The sequence below is a fragment of the Camelus ferus genome, chromosome X (genome assembly GCF_009834535.1).
Source record: "Camelus ferus isolate YT-003-E chromosome X, BCGSAC_Cfer_1.0, whole genome shotgun sequence".
Taxonomy (NCBI): Eukaryota; Metazoa; Chordata; class Mammalia; order Artiodactyla; family Camelidae; genus Camelus; species Camelus ferus.
In genome coordinates this window covers 24495058-24514795 of record NC_045732.1, presented here as the reverse complement: position 1 = coordinate 24514795, position 19738 = coordinate 24495058, and the positions used below count along the sequence as shown (strand labels likewise).

General features: G+C 34.7%; 1 protein-coding gene across 1 annotated transcript in view; it reads left to right on the top strand.

Annotated features, from left to right (window-relative positions):
* The window catches only part of CNKSR2 (connector enhancer of kinase suppressor of Ras 2), a 97070-nt gene that overhangs the window by 35947 nt on the left and 41385 nt on the right, over positions 1–19738 (top strand). The window contains exons 3-8 of the mRNA XM_032474604.1: positions 3166–3214; positions 3635–3807; positions 5859–5932; positions 6221–6292; positions 11458–11525; positions 17379–17479. Coding sequence (XP_032330495.1) covers positions 3166–3214; positions 3635–3807; positions 5859–5932; positions 6221–6292; positions 11458–11525; positions 17379–17479 — 537 coding nt within the window. The remainder of the gene's footprint in view (positions 1–3165; positions 3215–3634; positions 3808–5858; positions 5933–6220; positions 6293–11457; positions 11526–17378; positions 17480–19738) is intronic.

Genomic DNA, 19738 nt, shown 5'->3' with positions numbered 1-19738 from the left:
CGCATAGACTGCTATGAAAGAACTTCTAAAGGATATACTTTCTTTAAGCATGAACCTGGAAGAAGAATAATCTGAGGCTAATAAGAAAAATACAAAAATAAAATACATTACAAATTTTTGCTCTCATGAGAAAAACATTCATCATCATGAAAGCAAAGATTCCAGGTCTCTTTTTTTTTTTAAGTTGGTCATAATACCTTTTATGATCCGCTGTGTTATCCATTATAGTCGTGTCTGTTCTTAATGTCTTGCTCTTATTAAATATTTCCATTAAAAACTGGAAAAAAGGATACCAATTAAATACCTGTCACTCAGAATGAATAATTCCATAAGTTCTACTAGAAAAGACTGTGTAGGATTATAAATTTGCACCTCAGGGGTATTTAATCACACTTGCTTGATGACATGAGGAAAACTTCAATATCAAGAGCTTATCTGTGTATATGAATAATGAACAATTTCTTATATAAGTTTGTAAGGAATCTTTTGAGAATGAGACTGTTTCAGGGGTCCCCAAATCACCCACATGTTCACTGATTCACTAGGACTCAGAAGACTCAACATATAGTTCTACCCACAGGGAAGATTTGCTCCAGTGACACAGCAAGCGTATACATATACAGCCAGATCAGTAAGGAAAAACGATACCCCTGGAATCTGGAGAAATCCATATGCAGACTTCCTGTGCTCTCTCCTTCTCATGACAGATCATACAGACTGTTCTCCCCCAGCAGCAAAAATGCAGTCACATATGCATAATGTCTCCGCTCAGGGGAGCCCATTAAAGACTCATCACTCAAGGATTTTATTGGATTGCTTACACAGGTATCTTCTGCCTAGCAACTACCTAAATTCCAGACTCCCAAAAAGAAGGCAGGCATTTAGTCCCCAGCTGGGCAAAATAGTCTTACTGCTTAGAGAACCTTCATGTCAGTATAGGGTATTAACTCTTCTGCACAGCAACCTATTTCCTTAAGTGTGGGTTTCATTGTTTTTCCTGTTAACTTTCAAAAGCATATAATTCAGTTAACTTTCATTTTAGAAAATGTCATGTTATTTTCATTGGAAAAATAAGAAAGTCTCTCTTAAGAGAATTCCATTGTAATACTAACATATATACAAAAGACATCTAAAGCTTTGCTTCTTTGAATGATGGATACATCTGTATTTTGTGCCTAGGAGTTCTTAGGTTTCAACAATATGTATACTGATTATATTCTGCAATCACAGTTGGTACGAGAATATCTATTTATAGGGAAAGAAAAGATAATCATGTTAAAAAGAAAACCTGGAGAGCATAAGATATATTTTTGTGTAGATTTTCAAGTAGACCTTCTGGTTCTAAGGAACAATGTGCAAAAAGCATAGGAGGTACATTATATAACAGTTCTTTCAAACTGTCTGTTATCCATGTAGCTTCCTAAAAACAAACCACCCCCATCTTTGTCATTTTTAAAAATAATGAGCTATAAAATTATAATGATTACTTGTGGAAACACAAAAGGGGAAAAAAAAACCCAATCACTAATTTTACAGCCAAACAATTTAGGGAAAATAACTATATGTAAATTAACTATACTTAAGCACACTAGCCTGAGTTATTATTTGAGTTATTATTTTGAAGCAAAGTGCACTCAAGAAAATCAACACAGCATAATGGGTTTTATCTTTTATGCTTTCTCAAAAATTGATTGTGAATTTCTGTAGCCATGGATCCTGCAAAGTTTTATACACAGACACATTCCCACATACATATATGTATTTATATTGCTTTGACAATTGAGTGATTAGTTCTGGGTTACACTAAATGTCAGCAAATTATCTAATCCTTTTCTTTAGGGCTAATATCCATCCATAATATTATATTCATGAGAATTTTGTAAACCATGTACAGAATGTGAAAATTGTTGTATAAGAATGTTATTTTACAAGCAAAGATACTCAATTTAAAAGTATGTCACAGAATACAAATTGATTGTATAAAACCAAGACCAGCGAATTTTATGTAGACAAAACCCAATTGTCCCTTACAGATATACCTTTGTAAAGAAAAAGAAGAATTTGTTACCAGAAATTCATTTTGAAGGATTATCTGTGAATTAAAATTACACATGCTGTCTCTGTACCCTGTTAGTTAGCTAATCATATGAACATAATTAACCTTATTTAGAACAGTGAATAATCTAGTTTAGTAGACTGTCTGACTGGAACCAGTGATTTATAGTCATAAATTAAAGTCTCGACCAGTCAGTACAGTTGTGGATTTTTCTGTTAAGACATTACACTCTTCTGGTCCTTAACATGGAGTAGACTGATAGGTGAGTTTAACTGGGATGGTCTTTTAGCTAGGCAAGTATGATGCAGGGAGCATAGCTCAAGGGAGTGATAATAATGATGTCCCATGGAAACCAAGTGGAAGAAAAGAAAAAAAACGGCACAAAAGGGTGGTAAAGTCAATGAACTGGATGTCTCAGTGGAGATTTTCTAAAAGTTGCTGGCTTGGGGGTATTGTACTATGTAAAATGGAGATAATGGAGGCAGTTGTTGGAGTATGCTTAAGAATAACAAACATAGGGTAATGGGGATGGGTAGCTGAGGAATTAGAGCTGAGGGACTGAGGAGCCAGGGTACTGACATCACATATATGAAGATTAGTTACCAGTAGTAGGGACAGAATAGGTTTGAGAAGAAAATACTGATTCAAGTGCTGAAATTGATAGCAACTGAGGGGGAGAGCCTAAGGAGATCAGTAGGTGATGGTGGTTTATGGAATAGAATGAACTTCAAAGGAACAAGTGATAGTCGTGTTTACTTGATTAATTCATAAGATTTTGGGGAGAATCAAATGAGATATTGCCCGAGAAAGCACAATAAAGTCCTTAAAAAGGTACCCAGTAATACTATACATAGATAAGAGCCTTGATTTTCACCACTACTCTGTGCCCTGGTTTCTCTGCCTGCAAAATCAGGACAAAGATAATATTATCCTCTCTTACTTCAGGAGAGATTAGGAAGTTTAGTGGCATGAGACATAAGAATTTGTTTTGAGTCTTTAGAAAAGGGGTTCAGAGTCATCGTTCAGCTATTGAGAGTTCTGTGCCTCTCGCTGGATATCCGATAGCACCTTGAATGTCAGATAACATTCTTCCCTATCTTTGATTTCAGACATTTCAGCAGTCTTCTCTGCAGCACAAATCAAAGAAGAAAAACAAAGGTAAGAAAAGAAAACGAAGCATTTAGCAGCTTAGTTTGCACTGGGATAATCACCAGCACACTTTACCCAGCCTCTCTTGCCTGAGCCCAGTGTGGTTTGGAAGAGCACAATCCCCTAGCAGAAGAGCTACTAAGACCAGCTTCTCCTTCAGGTCGATTATAATACAAGGTACCTTTTACAGCAAATGGTCTCAACAGGTTTTGAGACTGGGATCGCACACTTGTGATTAAATTATATGTCACTTATGTGGGCAAAAAGGTATTAAAGATTTCCATATTTTTCTATTCTGTTACAATAAGAAAATAAGAATGTTAAAGGTTGTTTAGTACCTAGACTTATTTTTATGATCTATTAGGTTATTTGTCTACCCTCACACCTATACAGAATTTAAAAAGCATTTCTACCCACTATTATCTTTAGGTCCTATAGCTGGCAAGAGCAAAAGACGAATTTCTTGCAAAGATCTTGGCCGTGGTGACTGTGAAGGCTGGCTTTGGAAAAAGAAAGATGCAAAGAGTTATTTTTCACAGAAATGGAAGAAATACTGGTTTGTCCTAAAGGATGCATCCCTATATTGGTATATTAATGAGGAGGTAAGACAAAGCACATTTTGTTTTCTCATCCATTTTCTATCTTTAACCGAAAGAACCACCATTTTTATACTTATATTTTAAAATCATAATAATCACCTTAAGGCTAATTCAGGAGACTTCTAGTATTTTTCAGTCTGCCTTCCTAGAATGAATGCATTGTGCGGTTCTGGGAAGATAGTTGTCTCAGTTATTCTAATGTAGAAACATCTGAAACACAGATAAAGTATAATTAAATTCTCTGTATTATAAAATTCTCTAATCAAAAATACCAAATTAATTCAAACAATAGCTTAACTGAAAGGATTGCACCTGGAAATTTGGTATCGATTTTTAAATGTCTTGCTTTTGTTCGAAGTTTCTAATTTTGTTTCTGTTTGCTTTTCTTGGGAAGTCTTTTAGTAAGTTAATTAATGTCACCTGTATTTGGTTCAGTTTTTCTTAAAGAATAAATGAACTAGCAGACTAGTTTTGAAAATCTGCAAGTATTCATTTCATTTGGCCCATTAGGGGCAGCAGGGGAAAGATATGTAATCCATGCAAATTGCTCTTATGATTTACTATTTCATTTGTAGTATATAGATTTTATAACCAGAGTAATTATATAACCTATCGCATATCACAAGATACACAGAATATACCTTATTTGTTGATATTCCCTTGACTCTACATTTGCCTTGATTCCTTTGCTATAGCCATCTATCAGTTCACCTTAAGTTTTTCTTAAACAACAATTTCTACTGTTAACCTGTTTTTTCCTAAAAATGTACATGGTTTAATACAGTGTGCTGGCTGGATACTTTTTACATGCCAATCAAGTAGTATAAAAAACATAGCATCTGTATGTTTCTCTTTATTTTAAGATCACTTGTAGATTTGTCTACTGTGCAGTATTCTGTCTTTGAACGTTTAATGGGGAGATCATAACTACCCCAAAAGTATTTTAAATTGTTCAGAATTTTAAATTTTAACATTAAAGATATCAAGGGTAACATAACAGAAATCAAAGTTGAGAAAGAGATTTGATACTATTGTATTTATCCCAAGATTGGACGAAAATACTCAAATATTGATAAATATTTTTAAAAGTTATAATATTGCTCTTTTATATAACACACATTTCAGTCACTATCATTAGCGTCAAATTTTTTAATAAGTTTTCAATATATACGTACACACACACTCTAATAGAACTGAGAGTTTCTATTCGTTTTCTTTGAGATAGCAGATGAGTATTTAATCTCACTTGAACTTGATATATAAGGAACCATGAACTGGTACAGCATAGATCAAAGTTTGGGAGAGTAAAAGTCCGAGGAGTTGGCTCATGAACTTCAAAGGGACAAGAACAATTAAAGGGTTTAGCCAAAAATAGTCTTATCCTAGTTGGAATAACTTGTATCTAATGGAAGATTTTGGATAATTCTCCTATCTTGTTTTCCAACTCACATTAGAGAGAGGGATTTTATGGATTTTGTTCAATTTTCCAGGTGAAAAATGACTTTTATATATATAGCCTGTAAAACGAAGTCAGTTATTTGAAAATTAAATTAATCTATTTCATTTTTAAGATCTTGAATACACAAAATAATTATTTAGTTTGGGCTTGATAAGAGATTTTTGGAGGCAGAAAAGGAATTGAATTAGTAAACATCCCTATATTTTACATCTGATCATTTAAAATGATAGAAAATTGTGAATTGCAAATGTGGACTAAAGTTCTTTTATGTTATAAAAAATGTATATATATTCTAATGAGAAATTACTTGCAAAACGTTTCACTTTGAGAATTAAAATATTTTCTATTTTCCTTTTAATATAAAAAGGCTTTTTAAATTTCTATATATATTTTAGTTTGTAATATTCTAAGTGTTCAAAATACACCTTCAATGTAACTATAACAGTTAAGAGTGAAATTCTTATCTCTGAAATGTTAAATTTAGGGAATTAAATGAACAGGTTTATTAGTATAGATATTTAAGGCATAGTTGTATAGTAGCATCAGCATCAAACCTTTGTATATAATACCCTAAACAAGAGTGTTGCCTCTTTAGGATGAAAAAGCAGAAGGATTCATCAGTCTGCCTGAATTTAAAATTGATAGAGCCAGTGAATGCCGCAAGAAATAGTAAGTTGATTTTATTTGGGGAGAGAAGAGAAGGGTTTTTTGGTTTTTTTTTTAATTTCTAGCTTTTAAATTATAGGTTGCTTGTCTAATGCTTTCAAATTGAGGTAATAAGAAAGCAGTTTTGTGGGCAGAAAATTGAATTTTTTACTGATTTCTGTCATCATGGCAGAAGTATTATATATGTGAACTCAGGTTAGATGCTGAGGTAATTTTATCCATAAAAAGTATTTGGTTTTAACTTACTTCCCAATTTGAAATAAAGTAACTGTACTCTGTTTCCTTTTGCAGTGCATTCAAAGCCTGTCATCCTAAAATCAAAAGCTTTTATTTTGCTGCAGAGCATCTTGATGATATGAACAGGTAAAGTGTTACTTAAATTGCAAAATACTTAGAAAGTCGTTTAGAATTGTAAGTTTTCCACATTAATGCTTAGAGAATAATGTCACTGAAGTTTCTAGACCAATCAGTTTAAAATAAAATGAACGCAGCCATAGCTCCATGTAACCATATACCTAATTTTAAAAAATAGCATTTAAAAAGTCAAAATAAATAGACTTTTTGTCAAGTTTACCAAAAATGTGCCAGAATCCATATATAAGCCAAAAAAAAAAAACCAAAAAACTCCACTGTAGAAAAAAAATATATATCTTTTAGAAGTCCATATTGGAAATATGTCTTCAAATTTATTCCCAGGTGAGAAAAAAAAGATACCCACCAAAAATGCTGCCTTTTCCAAGTACTGAGTATTTATGACAGAATATCCATTTCAATAATTCTGGCGTAAGCAAAGTTAATGTATCCTTCTGTCACCTTTCTTGTGTCCCTGGACAGGATTGTACAGCCAAGTGACTAGATGGTACATGGTTATTTGGTAGCTCTGGGAAAATCTCTATATATTTTTTCATCATCTACAACATTATGCTTCATGTTTCCACTTTAGTTCTTATGAGTTTGATCCTTTCTTCTTTTTTCTTCTTCTCCTTTCCCTTTTCTAGATTTGTGGAAATTAGATTTAAAATTTTCCCCTTTACATGTCTTCAGCAGACAATGCATGTTACTTACATATATAATGTGCCAACAGTTAGGGAGAGGCAGCATAGCATAGTGGTTAAGAGCATGGACTTTGAAACCAGGCTGTCCAAATCCCAGCTCTCCCACTTACCAGCTGTGTGGCCTTGGATATAGATCTTAACGTCTCTATGCCAGGTATTGACTCTTTTTTTAAAAATGGAGATAATAACCATTTCCATCCATAGGACTTTTATAAGGAGCAAATAAGTACATACAAAGGGCTTAGAATAGTGCCTGCTAAACTGTAAATAAATGTTTGCCATCAATATATATTCCTTTTGTATACTTTGAGCTTTTACCACATATAACTTTCTTTGTGTATCTGTAAAGAATTAGTATCCATATACTTTAAGCAAAGTTGTGCCACTTCATAAATGCTGTTTGAACACACAAATAGACACTTACTATGCTTTTATAAATAATCTTGTTCTTTGACACTTTGGAGTACAGGCATGGTTTTTCCAAAGCAAGGATGTGAATACAAGGAAAGGGCAAAGAAAAGTGTTGAGAACACTTGATAAAATATTTTATTATTAGTAAGGGAACTGAGCCTTTCATTTAGTTTCCATAATCTTCTCTTGATTTGTATGTTATCATTCTTGAAATTTCACACTAGGCAATCAGAATTTGGGGAGCTTGTTCTCAGAATGAAAATGTTTATGTACTCATGGGGGAGGGATGGTACTCTATTTTCTGTTTTAATAATTTTATAATCCTACTGTTGTGGTTACTCACTATCCATTTTGCCACATATTGAGCTCAATGCCTTGGGATAAATAGGAAAGATTTACATCATGACCAAACAGGAAATAAGTGGTATTTATGAGCGTATCCTCTCTAATAAGCTGGTTCCTCTAGAACACAGTTACCTCCATTCAAAAAATTAAATTAACATAATCTAATCATTCCTTACACTTGCTAATCAGGGTCTTTTTAGGTTTAGAAAATGGCCTGTTCAGCAGTGCATTTTTATGAACTATAAAATCATTCTTGGTCTCCATTTTCTACCCTGTGTTAGCAATAACTTCACAAGTGTATGATGTCAGTACTCTTCCCTGATATTCCGATGGATGTATCTGACTCAGGGTATCAAAGAAGCTAAACCAAACCCATGTTTCATTTTGTTGCTTTTTCTAAGGAATGGGGCAAAGAAAAAATAAATCTGATCAAATATGTCATCTCCACATTGTACATTTAAGAGTGCTTTTTTATGTAAGTCTTGCCATGCTGTACTATAGCCTTCTGAATTAAGTTGTTCTGAAATACTGTATCTTTTTTAAAATTTAAGTATAATGGGTTTTACTATTTTGCTTTGTTTTTTATGTTTTTAATAACCATCTTCCTAATGTCTACTTTCAGTAGGCAAGTTTTTTTTTTTTAAAGTACTTGTTAATAGAAAGGAGAGTCAGTGCTGGCAATATTCACAGAGGATTGGTGATGGGGAGAGACATACTTCAACAATTTTATTATAAATAACCTGATTGTTACCTAACAGCAAGATGATCTAGGTTCTGGTTCATTCTATATGTAATCCTTTGAAGGCCTGTACCCAAGTCTTCAAAAGATGATATCGTTACTAATAATTATAATTATATTATAATAATTACAAATAAATGCCTTATCTGGTTATTTCATAATTTCTAAAGTATTATCATATATTTTTATCGTAGATTTTTTTAAATGTAGTGCTAGTTTTTGGAGTGAAAAAGTAATCCTTTAATTTTGTTCTAAAAAATCTGCGTGTGTGTATATACACATACATACACACACTCATACATACACCCAAATATAAGTACATATACATATACCTAAATATGTATAACAAGGAATATTAAAGTCTCACCTTCTATATTTTGAGTAACTTTAAGTTCGATTGTGAGGTAATTTACAAAAACACTTTTGAGCACCCTACCACCAATCCATCTGTTCCCTCCTCAGAAATGAGCATTGAAACAGTAAAAAAAAAAAAAAACTTTTTTACCAGTCTGTGTGAAATCTGTGGGAAGAAAACAAAATATCATGTTTCTCGAGTATTCTGAGACTTATTTACTGAATTCACTTGGCCTACATATTCCTTATCTTGTCAGCACATATGTCCTTGTAATTGTGAGAACTGACCAACTTTTATTTGGTAATTGTTATTTGTGCATTTCTTCCATAGTTCTTACTCTTTTTTCCCTCTCAGTGCATTATTCTGTGTCAGTTATTGACAACTTCGTTGGAACGTTCACTGTCAGCTCAATCCTATTATCCCTATTTGTTGTCTGTCTGCCTCACAAAGATATAAACATCACAAAGACAGATACTCTTTCATTTATCAGTGTATCCTCAATACCTAGAACATGAGCTGGCACACATAGGCTCTCAATAAGTATTTCTTGACTCATGTCAAGAAATGCATATCTATTTGCTGTTCATAATAGCATATACACACCAAATCATAACTGCAGTAAGTGTTTAGATAAGCATCTTTTGGCTGAGGCCTAAGGACATTTATCTAAGACAGCAACAACTATTGTATAGTATTCAGCCTTTTGTGTCTGTACACACTGGTCCAAGTTTATGCACACAATTTCTGAAGAGTTTGTACCGTGAACAGAAATTTTCCTCCTAAAAGTAGTTTAACTTTTTAATTGTCTTATGAAATTTAGGAATTCTGGAGCTCACTGAAGGGAGGAATTCTGTCTTACTCATTTTTGGACCCCCAAAACATAGCTCATTGTTCAGCATATAGCAGACATTTAATATATGTTGTTGAACTGAAAAATGGAGAAATCCCTTTTTAGTTTCCTGATTCATCTCATAAAGACCTCATTGTTCCTTAGACTTCTGGTAAAATGAAATTTCAATGATGTATTAAAAAGTAATAAATATGAGGTACTGGATTAAAATTCAGTAACAGATGTTCCTGTAGTGGTATCATCATTTTCACCCAAAAAGCACCACTCCAGTCTTTCTGAAGAATGCTTAGATTTGCCTTGTAGTACAAATTTGACCCCTTTTTACTACAAATGACTTACAGACTAGATTTTAATTTTGACCTTTTACTAATGATTAGAATCATTTTTAAAAGGTTATTTGTCATAAAGTTGACTTCTTGACTTACAGTATATAATTTTCTGGATTGTGTGTTTGTATACCATGCTACTGAATTCATTTGACCAATTTTTTTTTCATTTCTGTTCCAGTTCCTTCTTTATTACCCAGACACACTTGAGGTGATAATTACATTGTAGGTTTGGTCAAAATAAAGTTGAGCTTTAAGTGACTTATTCTTAAAACTAAAGCTTAAATTTCCATGGCTATGATTTTGTCCATTAGAGAAACAACTTTCCTCCCTCCCTTTTCAAGATATTCTAAGTATCTGATGCACAGTTAATACCACTTGGCAAAAATGATGAAATATATGAGTCATTTCATAGAATGTCATCTTCCACTTGACAGGGGAGATAAAAATCTCTTAGGAGAAAAAGTGTTCAAACACAATTTTTTTCTTAAAAATGCGTCTCAATCAAATAATTCCACAATTTAACAATATTAGCTATACTAGCAATTCCAAGTGTACTCAACCTAGTTTGGAAGGTGGGTTCTTACTTACTTTCTTATTTGTTAAAATATATGGATCATAGCTCAAGATTGACCTATGGAAAATTGTCATGTTAGTTTAAAGACTTTGTGATTTTGATAATCTGATGCAGTGTAAACAGGTGACATAATGAATACAAGGAGAGACCTGATGGGACAAAAGATGGAGACTGAAACAGTGCTTTGCTTCAGGCATTCCCCTCCATTGGCAATAGCAACACTACTGAAAGAGGACAGAACTAAGATTTATTTTTAAATTACTGTTGTTCATGAAAATAAATTTTCAGGATCTAAACAGAGGTTAAAGTTGTATGTGCTTGTTTTGTTTTTGGAAAACCTCATACCCTTGTATTTAGAGACACATTTCCAAAGTACTACTGAGATGTGGTTCCCCTTGAATCATTAAACTTAAAGGAACTTCATTAAAACTAATATTTCATAGTAAAACTTATTTTGACAAGCAAGGTCCATAATTTTTCCCCTTCTTGGAGCAAAATATATATGATATTGTTTAAATATTTCTAAAGGAGCATTGGTTCTGAAGGAACAGAACAGCAAACATACTTGTAGTGCTTCTACATTTAGAGCAACAGAATTAATAAGGCTTTGGTCATCTCAAAACCCTTTACCTTACAGATACTAACAGGTTTGCCAAGACTTTTCTATTGAAATAGCATCTTCAGTATGAGAACGATTTGTACAACAGCAAATTAAAGCTCATTGAAGACTGTGTGTGAAGAGTAGAAAAAAACACCTTTTATGTAGGATCATTCAGTATATTCTTACACATTTTAAAATAAGTATTTCCAAGAAGTAAAGTATAAGAAATACAGTTACACTGTTACTGAATCTAATATTTGTTTTTTCAGGTGGCTTAACAGAATTAATATGCTGACTGCAGGATATGCAGAAAGAGAGAGGATTAAGCAAGAACAAGGTAAAAGAATACTTTTTTCACTATCGTATCATACCTTTGTTTCTTGCTGTTATCCTATACAGTGATTCACTGCTATCACTTGAGAGAAAATGTATATGTCAGACTATGGTTATTTCTCTTCTGTGTACTTTGAATCCAAACCATAGCATCTTATGGGTAGAGTTTAATAAGTTAAACAGGGAATAAACTGTCAAATTTTGGAGCAGCTAATGTGGAGTTCTCTCCTGTTTGTTGCCATCTCCCTCAGCCTGTTTCCTATGGAGGAAAAAAAAAATCTTAAAAATTAAAAAGCCTAAAATTGGTCCTATATATTGACCCAAGTCCATGTCCTTGGTGGTGAGTTACTTTTTCTACTTTGCATTTTCACATTTAAGTAGTCTTTTAAATGCGAAGAGCTCAGATAAATGATCCCTTCTTCCATAAATTATCTCATTTGGTTATGTTATTCAGTTCTGTTACTGTGTTAATTCTGTGGTCTTATGGAACTTGCCTTGGTATTAACCTCACAATTATGAAACAAAATATCCTCGTGCGGAATTGAAATCTTGACAAAAGTTGTGATCACCTTTATAAAATGTCTTCACATTTCCCAAAGAATGTTTGTTGTACATCCCTTGGAAGCATAGTTTCTTGAAAATTTTGAGACATCCTAAAGTTAAAAGAATTCCACAGGTTGATACACATACAAACATATTTCTAGTTCTGTCTCCAGTGGGCATAGCCTGTTTGTTGATGTGAAAATTCTGAAAACCTTCTGTTTCCTCTCAGAGTAAAACCTCAGAGCAAAACTTTTTAAAACATCTAAAAACTAAAGATTAGAGAGATCTAAAGGAGATACCAGATCCCAAAACCAATCTGTCAGCAAATGTTTAGGTCAGGGGTCAGCAAACTCTGTAAAGAGCCAAATAGTAAATGTTTTAGGCTTTGCAGGCCTTAAGAGTTCTGTTTAAACTATTCAACTTTGCTGTTCCAGTACAAAAGCAGCTGTAGACACATGAGGGGGGTGGAGATTCTGTACTTCAATAAAGCTTTATTTATGGACACTGAGATTGAATTTCATGACATTTTTCACATATTTCTTCTGACTTTTTTTTTTAATCCATTTAAAAAGGTAAAAACCATTCTTGACCCACAAGCTTTATGAAAACAGGCAAAAAGCCTCCTTTGTCCTGCAGGCTATAGTTTACCAACCCCTGGTTTAGAGCCCTGGGGTGAGAGAATGGGGGTGGGTGGAGCACTGAAGGGTGAAGAAATAGAGCAGAAAGATTTCCAAGAAATAGCAAAACATGGTTATTGCCAATGGGAATTTACCATCTTGTTGAGGATCTCAAAAATACACACTTGAAATTGCTTAGGAAAAATTAAAGAGCCACATAAAGTAAATGAGTACTAATTTTTGCACAACATGCAACTGATTAAAAAATTTGTCAAGTGGATGCAAAATTTTTTTTAAAAACCTGAGAAGGAGGCAGAATTAATGAGGAAACACTTGCTAGAGAATTGGTGAGCTTGATGTAGATTTAGCAGTGAAGAGGGAGAGAAGAAATTTTATTAAAGTATTTCTGTGTAAGGCCTTCTGTTAGCACTCTCATTGTATTAAGGTGAAGTAGGCACCCATCCTGCCTGAAATTACATTGAATTCTAGTAGAAAAGACACTCTTAGTACAATCCAGAAAGTAAAACATGGGAAAGTAGAAACCAGGGTCAATGGGAATGAGGCTGGAGAGATTCCTTCCAGGAGGAAAATGGGGAAAGACATAATGTTCATAATGTTGACTCTTTTATCTAAACTGGTTCTCACAGGATGAGAAGGATGTGGAGTCAAGGAGATGATAAAACATTACTGGGAGTAGAAGCAGCATGGATACTTCCACAAATAACGTGGAAACCATCTCCATCAAATCACTATACACAGCAAGTGCTAGCCAGGACAATGAAGTGTCAGGCCAGTTGTTAAGTCACATTTCTTCATTGTTAAAATTATGCTCCCCACTTTCATACTTGAGCTTAAATTGTAGGCCTAAAATTGTAGTAAGAGCTGAATACACACACACGTGCACATACACACACCAGCCTGCCTTTTCAAATTTCTTTAAAATGCATAAAAACTGTTCTTTAAAGGTGCATATAGATTTCTTTCTCCTTTTTTAAGATACAGGAATTAGATGTGTGGGCAATGTACTGATAGGCAAATTAATCTTTAAAAAGGTCAATTTGCATGAATAAGGAACCTTGGATTTTCAGGCTTAACTTCTGTATTTTATCACTCGGCGTTGCTTTGAAGTTGAGCTTGGCCTTGATTTTAGTTGATTTCCTTTCCTTTGTACTTGGTATTATATAAACAAATTTCATTATGGGTGAAAGAACTGGTAAGTTACATTATACATGCAAGTTCCAAAAAGTATTCATTCCATGGATTCATGGTCTGTCATATGAGTATATATTTTAGTGGCTACTGGAGCGTGGTAGACAATCATAGGCAGAAGTTAATAGTTACATTTCAAGTCTCTCTTGCTAATACAGTGCAACTAGAAATCTCTGAAATAATTTGGATTTCCACATGGAGTATACATTCATCAGGCACTGGAACACAGGTCAGAAACATTAGACTTCCTACCTTCTGCAGGACTAGGTCTCAGGGTGTTCTATGTAGAAAACTACTGGGTGCACGTGTCCACAACACCCTTCTATAGAATTGTTTGACATCTGAGTACCATTCTTAATACTGAAGTTAAACTTGATACAAAATATAGCTCTCTGAGGGTTGAGAATATTTCACAAAGATGCAAATGAATAACTGCTAACCACTGTTTCTATTTAAATAGAATACCCAGTGCAGCTTGGAAGTGACTCTTTCATTGACTTAAATAAAAGTTTAGTGAATTGCTGTCTTTAACTACAAAAGTATAAAGGATGTGGGGTTCTTTTTCATTATGCATTGTTTTACTTAGAGAAAACAAGGTTACACTAAATTCTGCCAAGAACATAATTTGGCTAATTGTCTACTAATCAATTTTCTATATTCTTCTAGCTTCAAATCAGACACTCATGACACATTATTTTCAGTCATACATAAGGTCTTTTAAAATTTTAATTACATAAAAATGAATGAAATGCATTGTATTTCTTTGATAGTTCTAGATGAAAGTCAATTTTTTTAAAATTATCCTTTTGTATCAGCATGAGAAGTAAAGTGGAAATTTTCCTCTTCTATTGATGGCACTGTTTATTCATGATTAGTTACTTGTAAAATTGAGTATCACTGGGAGAGATGTGAAAAGTATCCATTTATTTTGTGCTAAATAAAGAGCTAAGAAAAATAAATTAATTTGCTCTTAGAATGAAAATCACACTGGTTTCAGCCTCTGGGAAGCAGTTTGCCTGTAATTTTCCACAAAAATCCATAAAGGCCTGACCAAATTTTCTGTATAGCCTCTTCTCTGGCCTTGCTTTCTCAGAGACACACAGCTTAGTGTGAGAAATGAAGTTAATTTGCAGAGTGGTATTTCAGCCTTTTCTTAGGCAACCCAGGAAAGCTTTAGTTTGTTGGTGCTTTTTAATAAACGAAGAATTGTATCAAATAGTGGGCTAGAATTCTTCCTAATTTAGCCAGGGATAGGAGGGAGATAGAAAAAGTAGAGAGAGAATCTCCCAAATCTGTCACTTGTAGTGATAGCTGTAAAGACATCTTGATAAAATATGTATCATCTCCTTCTCAGTGTGCTGACAGGACCACTTGAGGTGCTGACTCCTTGAAACCCAAGGTCTCAGTGCAAAGGTGAAGGAGAAATTCAGCACAGGTGCCATAGTTTCTGGAAATAGTGAGAAGGGTAAGAACAGAGTGATATTGATAAGCCCACTGCTCGGGAGCAGGTTGAGGGGGGCTTAGTCCCTTCACCTCCAGAAATAATTTCCCAGTAGTATTTCATGCTCCCACGAAACTACCCAACCCAGGCCCCAGAGCTCCAGAATGTACTTTTTGTCGCTGGAACTTGCTATAAGGAAAAGCTAATGTCCAAGAAGATGAACACCAGGCATTTATCTCCTGTGATCTGGGTCAGACTGTCCTGGCATGCTACCTACAAATCCACCCAAGAATATCAGGGATCCTAATATTTACTGAGTGCCTTCAAGGTGCAAGGTGCTTGAGAATATATTACCTCATTTAGTACCCCTCACACACTCTGAAAGGCAGTTATTATTAGCCCCCTCTTACTTACAGATGACAAAACAGACTCAGAGAGCTTAAGTAACCATCGCAAGAGCACAGAAATGGTAATTGGTACAGCTGAGCATTGAACCTACATTTGCCGGAGTATATAGCTCATGTTCTTCCCACCAGTGTTTACTGGATCTATTTCTGGGCAACTGCGTCAATTCATATTTGAGGGGAGATTTAGTATACTGCCCGTCACCGGTGTGACCCAGTGTGAAAACCACATATCAAATTTAAGTTAACTAGTCTTTGCTTATCTTTTAGTCAAGGGGAATAATTAGAGTAGAATTTTCAGAGACCTTGTATTTTGAGGCCCAAATATAATAATCTCCATTACTAAAAAATTTCTGTTCACAATAGCCAGAGTTATAGGGCAGCAGGAGGAGGGGGTGCTCGAAGGATCGTAAATATATGTCACATTAAACTCTCCCACCAAGTCATACAAAAGAGTCCCGGTGACTTAACCCTTCGAGTTTTAGAGCAAGGCAATTTCTTAGTTCAAATCCCAGCTCTTCTGCTCTCTATTTGACACATGGTAAATACTCAATAAATGTTAGCTGTACTTAGTAATATTAATCAGCACTACAAGGAAAATATATAAAAATATTACAATATGGGAATTCCTGGGAGGAGAGGGGTTCCTATAAAAATATGTGCCATAATTTTTTACCGAAATCTGAGTATCAGTTAAGCCTTTTGATGGTTCTTTGATGATTTAGATTTTCATAAGAGTAAGGAACCTTCTGTTTTGATATCTTTTCTCTTCTTTTATCATCTGAAATTCAGATGGGTATCACTTCTTGGTTTTTCCCTGTAAATCACATAAAGAATTAACCCAGCAGTTACAGGGCAGTTGAGATATTAGTAGAACAGATTCTGATTATTGACCTTTGTGCTGTATTTTACTTACTCAACTAATATATCTCTCAGAGTTTTTCCCCTTCCCTCTTGCCTGAGGTCTGCCAAGTCACTTTGTCTAGCGGCTTACATTTTCTACCCTTTTAAGTAGTTCTAGAAGTTTGGAACTTACAGCCCACATCAGCAGATTTGCCCTTTTGCATTTGGCAAGAATCAGGGTTTGCCATGTGTTTCCAAGTAGAGGTGGGAGTATGGTGTTATAGAGAATCATGTCAGCATGACTCTGGAAACAGTGATTGTTAGGTAACCAGTGAACTGAAGCCAGAGAAGAGAACTGGGAACATTATTTTTGGAGCTGTTTGTATCTGTAGAGATCCACAGCAATGTATATAGTTCTTCTTTGAATGTTCATCTTTAGGATAAAATGATATACCTTTAAGAGATATCATGTGACATCATTCATTAATTGAAGCTTCAAGTAGTTTGATCTGGAATCTAAGATTACCCTAAACCTGATTTGGCTCATGCAGCGTCTTAACTCTTTAAAACTGCGGCTATGTGTAATTGCTTGCTTTAAAAGGAGGTTGGAGTTAGGTGATTGTACTCCTCCTTCCTCCTCAAAACCCAGCTGAAAATAAAAGTTGGTGGGCCTGGGGTAGGGAGTGCTGGGGAGCATGGAATTTAAACTTCCTTTTGTTAGCTGGTAGTGTGTGTTCCTGAAAAAAATGGCTAGAAACTTTTAATAGAATGTTGATGTATCTATGTGTGTGAATTTTCAGATTACTGGAGTGAGAGTGACAAGGAAGAAGCAGATACTCCATCAACACCCAAACAGGACAGCCCTCCACCCCCCTACGATACATACCCACGGCCTCCCTCCGTAAGTTGCCAACAGGAATGTACTCAGTATAGCATCAGATTCTTTGATCTGAAACATCCCTTTGTATGTTAAAAAAAAAAATACTTAGTGAATTGCATGGCAGACTTTGGGTTTTTCAGAGGGAAAGAAAATAGGGAGTCTAAAAGCAATAAGAGGGAAAATTTTAAGTATACAAAGAATATTTAATCAGGAGAAACAGTCACCACAGATTCTACACATAATAAATATCTTACCAGTTTTAATAAGAAAACATACCATTTGTGTCAGGGTAGCCTTCATGGAAATATCAACAACAAAAAATTTTTTCTTAGGAAAAGATGTATAAATTGACCTTATCTATTCTACACTAAAAAACTTCACTCCTACGTCTTTTAGTAGCAACTCATAAAAATTAATGTTAAATCTGTATTGAACATGTTTTGGCATGTAGCTTTTTAGACAGTCACGAGGTCTGGTTTAATGTGTATGTGTTTATGTGGTGCTCTTAAGACTTCTTAAACCTACATAAATTACTCTGTGTATAGACTGTACTTTGATCTCTTAGTAGAGTAAACAACTGTTCTGGTTTGCTTGGTACTATCCCACTTTATGCCTATTTCCCATGAGAATTACCAAAAGTGTCTCAATACTGTCCCAGTTTAAGCAATCCATTGCATGGTCGCAGTGCCTTAAGAGTCAATTCGGCCTATCTTGGGACTGAGTCTTCCACATAAGAAATGGAAGCTGGATTTAGGTGACAGTAACAGCCAACCTAATTCTACCTCCATATTACTCCAGGGGATTTTTAACAAGAAAAGTGCTCTGTAAGATGTCGATACAATTCTAGGCCACTTCTTAACCTTGACTGTGCATGAGAATCACCTCTGGAGTGTTTTAGAAATGCAGATGCTCAGGCATATTAAATCACAATATTTGAGACTGCGAACAGCTCATTGGACTGTCCTGTGAACTTTTTGAGAACAGGGACCCTGTTCTGTTCATCTGCACATCCCCATGGCCTAGCACAGCACTGGCACTCATTTATTAAGTGCTCAGTATTTCTGAAATAAATAAATGAAGTAAATGAATGAATACTTTTGGCTAATGACTAAAAGGGAAGTCACATTTTTAATTAAAATGTTTGATGATATATCTCTTACCTAAGGAAAACGGGAGAGAAGTAGAAAAAAATACAGAATTGTTCCTACTTATATGTACATTTCCTTAATAAATGCTACAGTGTACCAAGTAAAGCAGAATGCAAGGATGAACTATAGAAATGAAATAATGAAGTCAGTAACAAGATATAGTTTATGTCATATTTTCCCGCTTTCCCTAAAACATCAGAGTCCGAATAATTCTTTCAAAATATTTATAAAAGTAGAAGGAAGAGAAACTGCAGCTTGACTGAACTGCTCTTTAATCATAGCAACTTGTAAATTTCAAGAAGGAAACTCTTTGCATTTTTATTAGCATATGGGAAGAAAAACTGCCCACAGAACATGCCACTTAAATTTTCCTTTACCCATAGGGGCAAATGCACTTTCACCTTAGTCAGGCTGTTTGTTCCTGGCCACAACCTCAGCCCAATTTGCGATGATCACATTTAACAAATCTGGCACCTGCCAAGAGGAGGCTTGGGCTGGTCTGTGAGCCTACAGAGCTCGAGTAAGGCTTGTCCCGGTAGGGGTGCCTGCAAGTCTTTTACAGCATCCACTTGATACCAGTCCTTTTCCTTGGTTGTGCTCTGTGCTGTAACATATATTCCCAAACTATAAATTCCAAGGATAAAAATATTCCATTTTCCTTTTGTGTTTATGTGACATGAAGTGCCTGTGCCCAAGGCAAATACTAATCCTCATCAGGGTGTAATCATATCCTACATTTTTAACTCTCTAGAAAGTGCCACAGAATTGACAAGACTATAAGAAAGCTTTTCCTTGACACCATAGGAGCAATCATTCACCTGAGAAGAAGAGGAAGCTTTCTGTCCCATTATAGGCACCTTGTTTTCACATCCAAAAGCCTTGCTCTCATCCCCAAAGTCCATAAAATCTGGAAATATGTGTTTGGCAACAATTCTTCAGAATTTCAAATGCATAGAGATTTTAAAACTTTGGGGTTTTTTTCTAGTTGCTGAATATTTCTTACATAGACATTCACATTTTCTTACACTTTGATTGTTGTAAAAGTTAACATTAGTATGTCAGATTTTTCATGAGAACCCAGTATAGCTGCATTTCAGTCATCCACATCTGAGTCTCTTAAAATGTCAGCTGG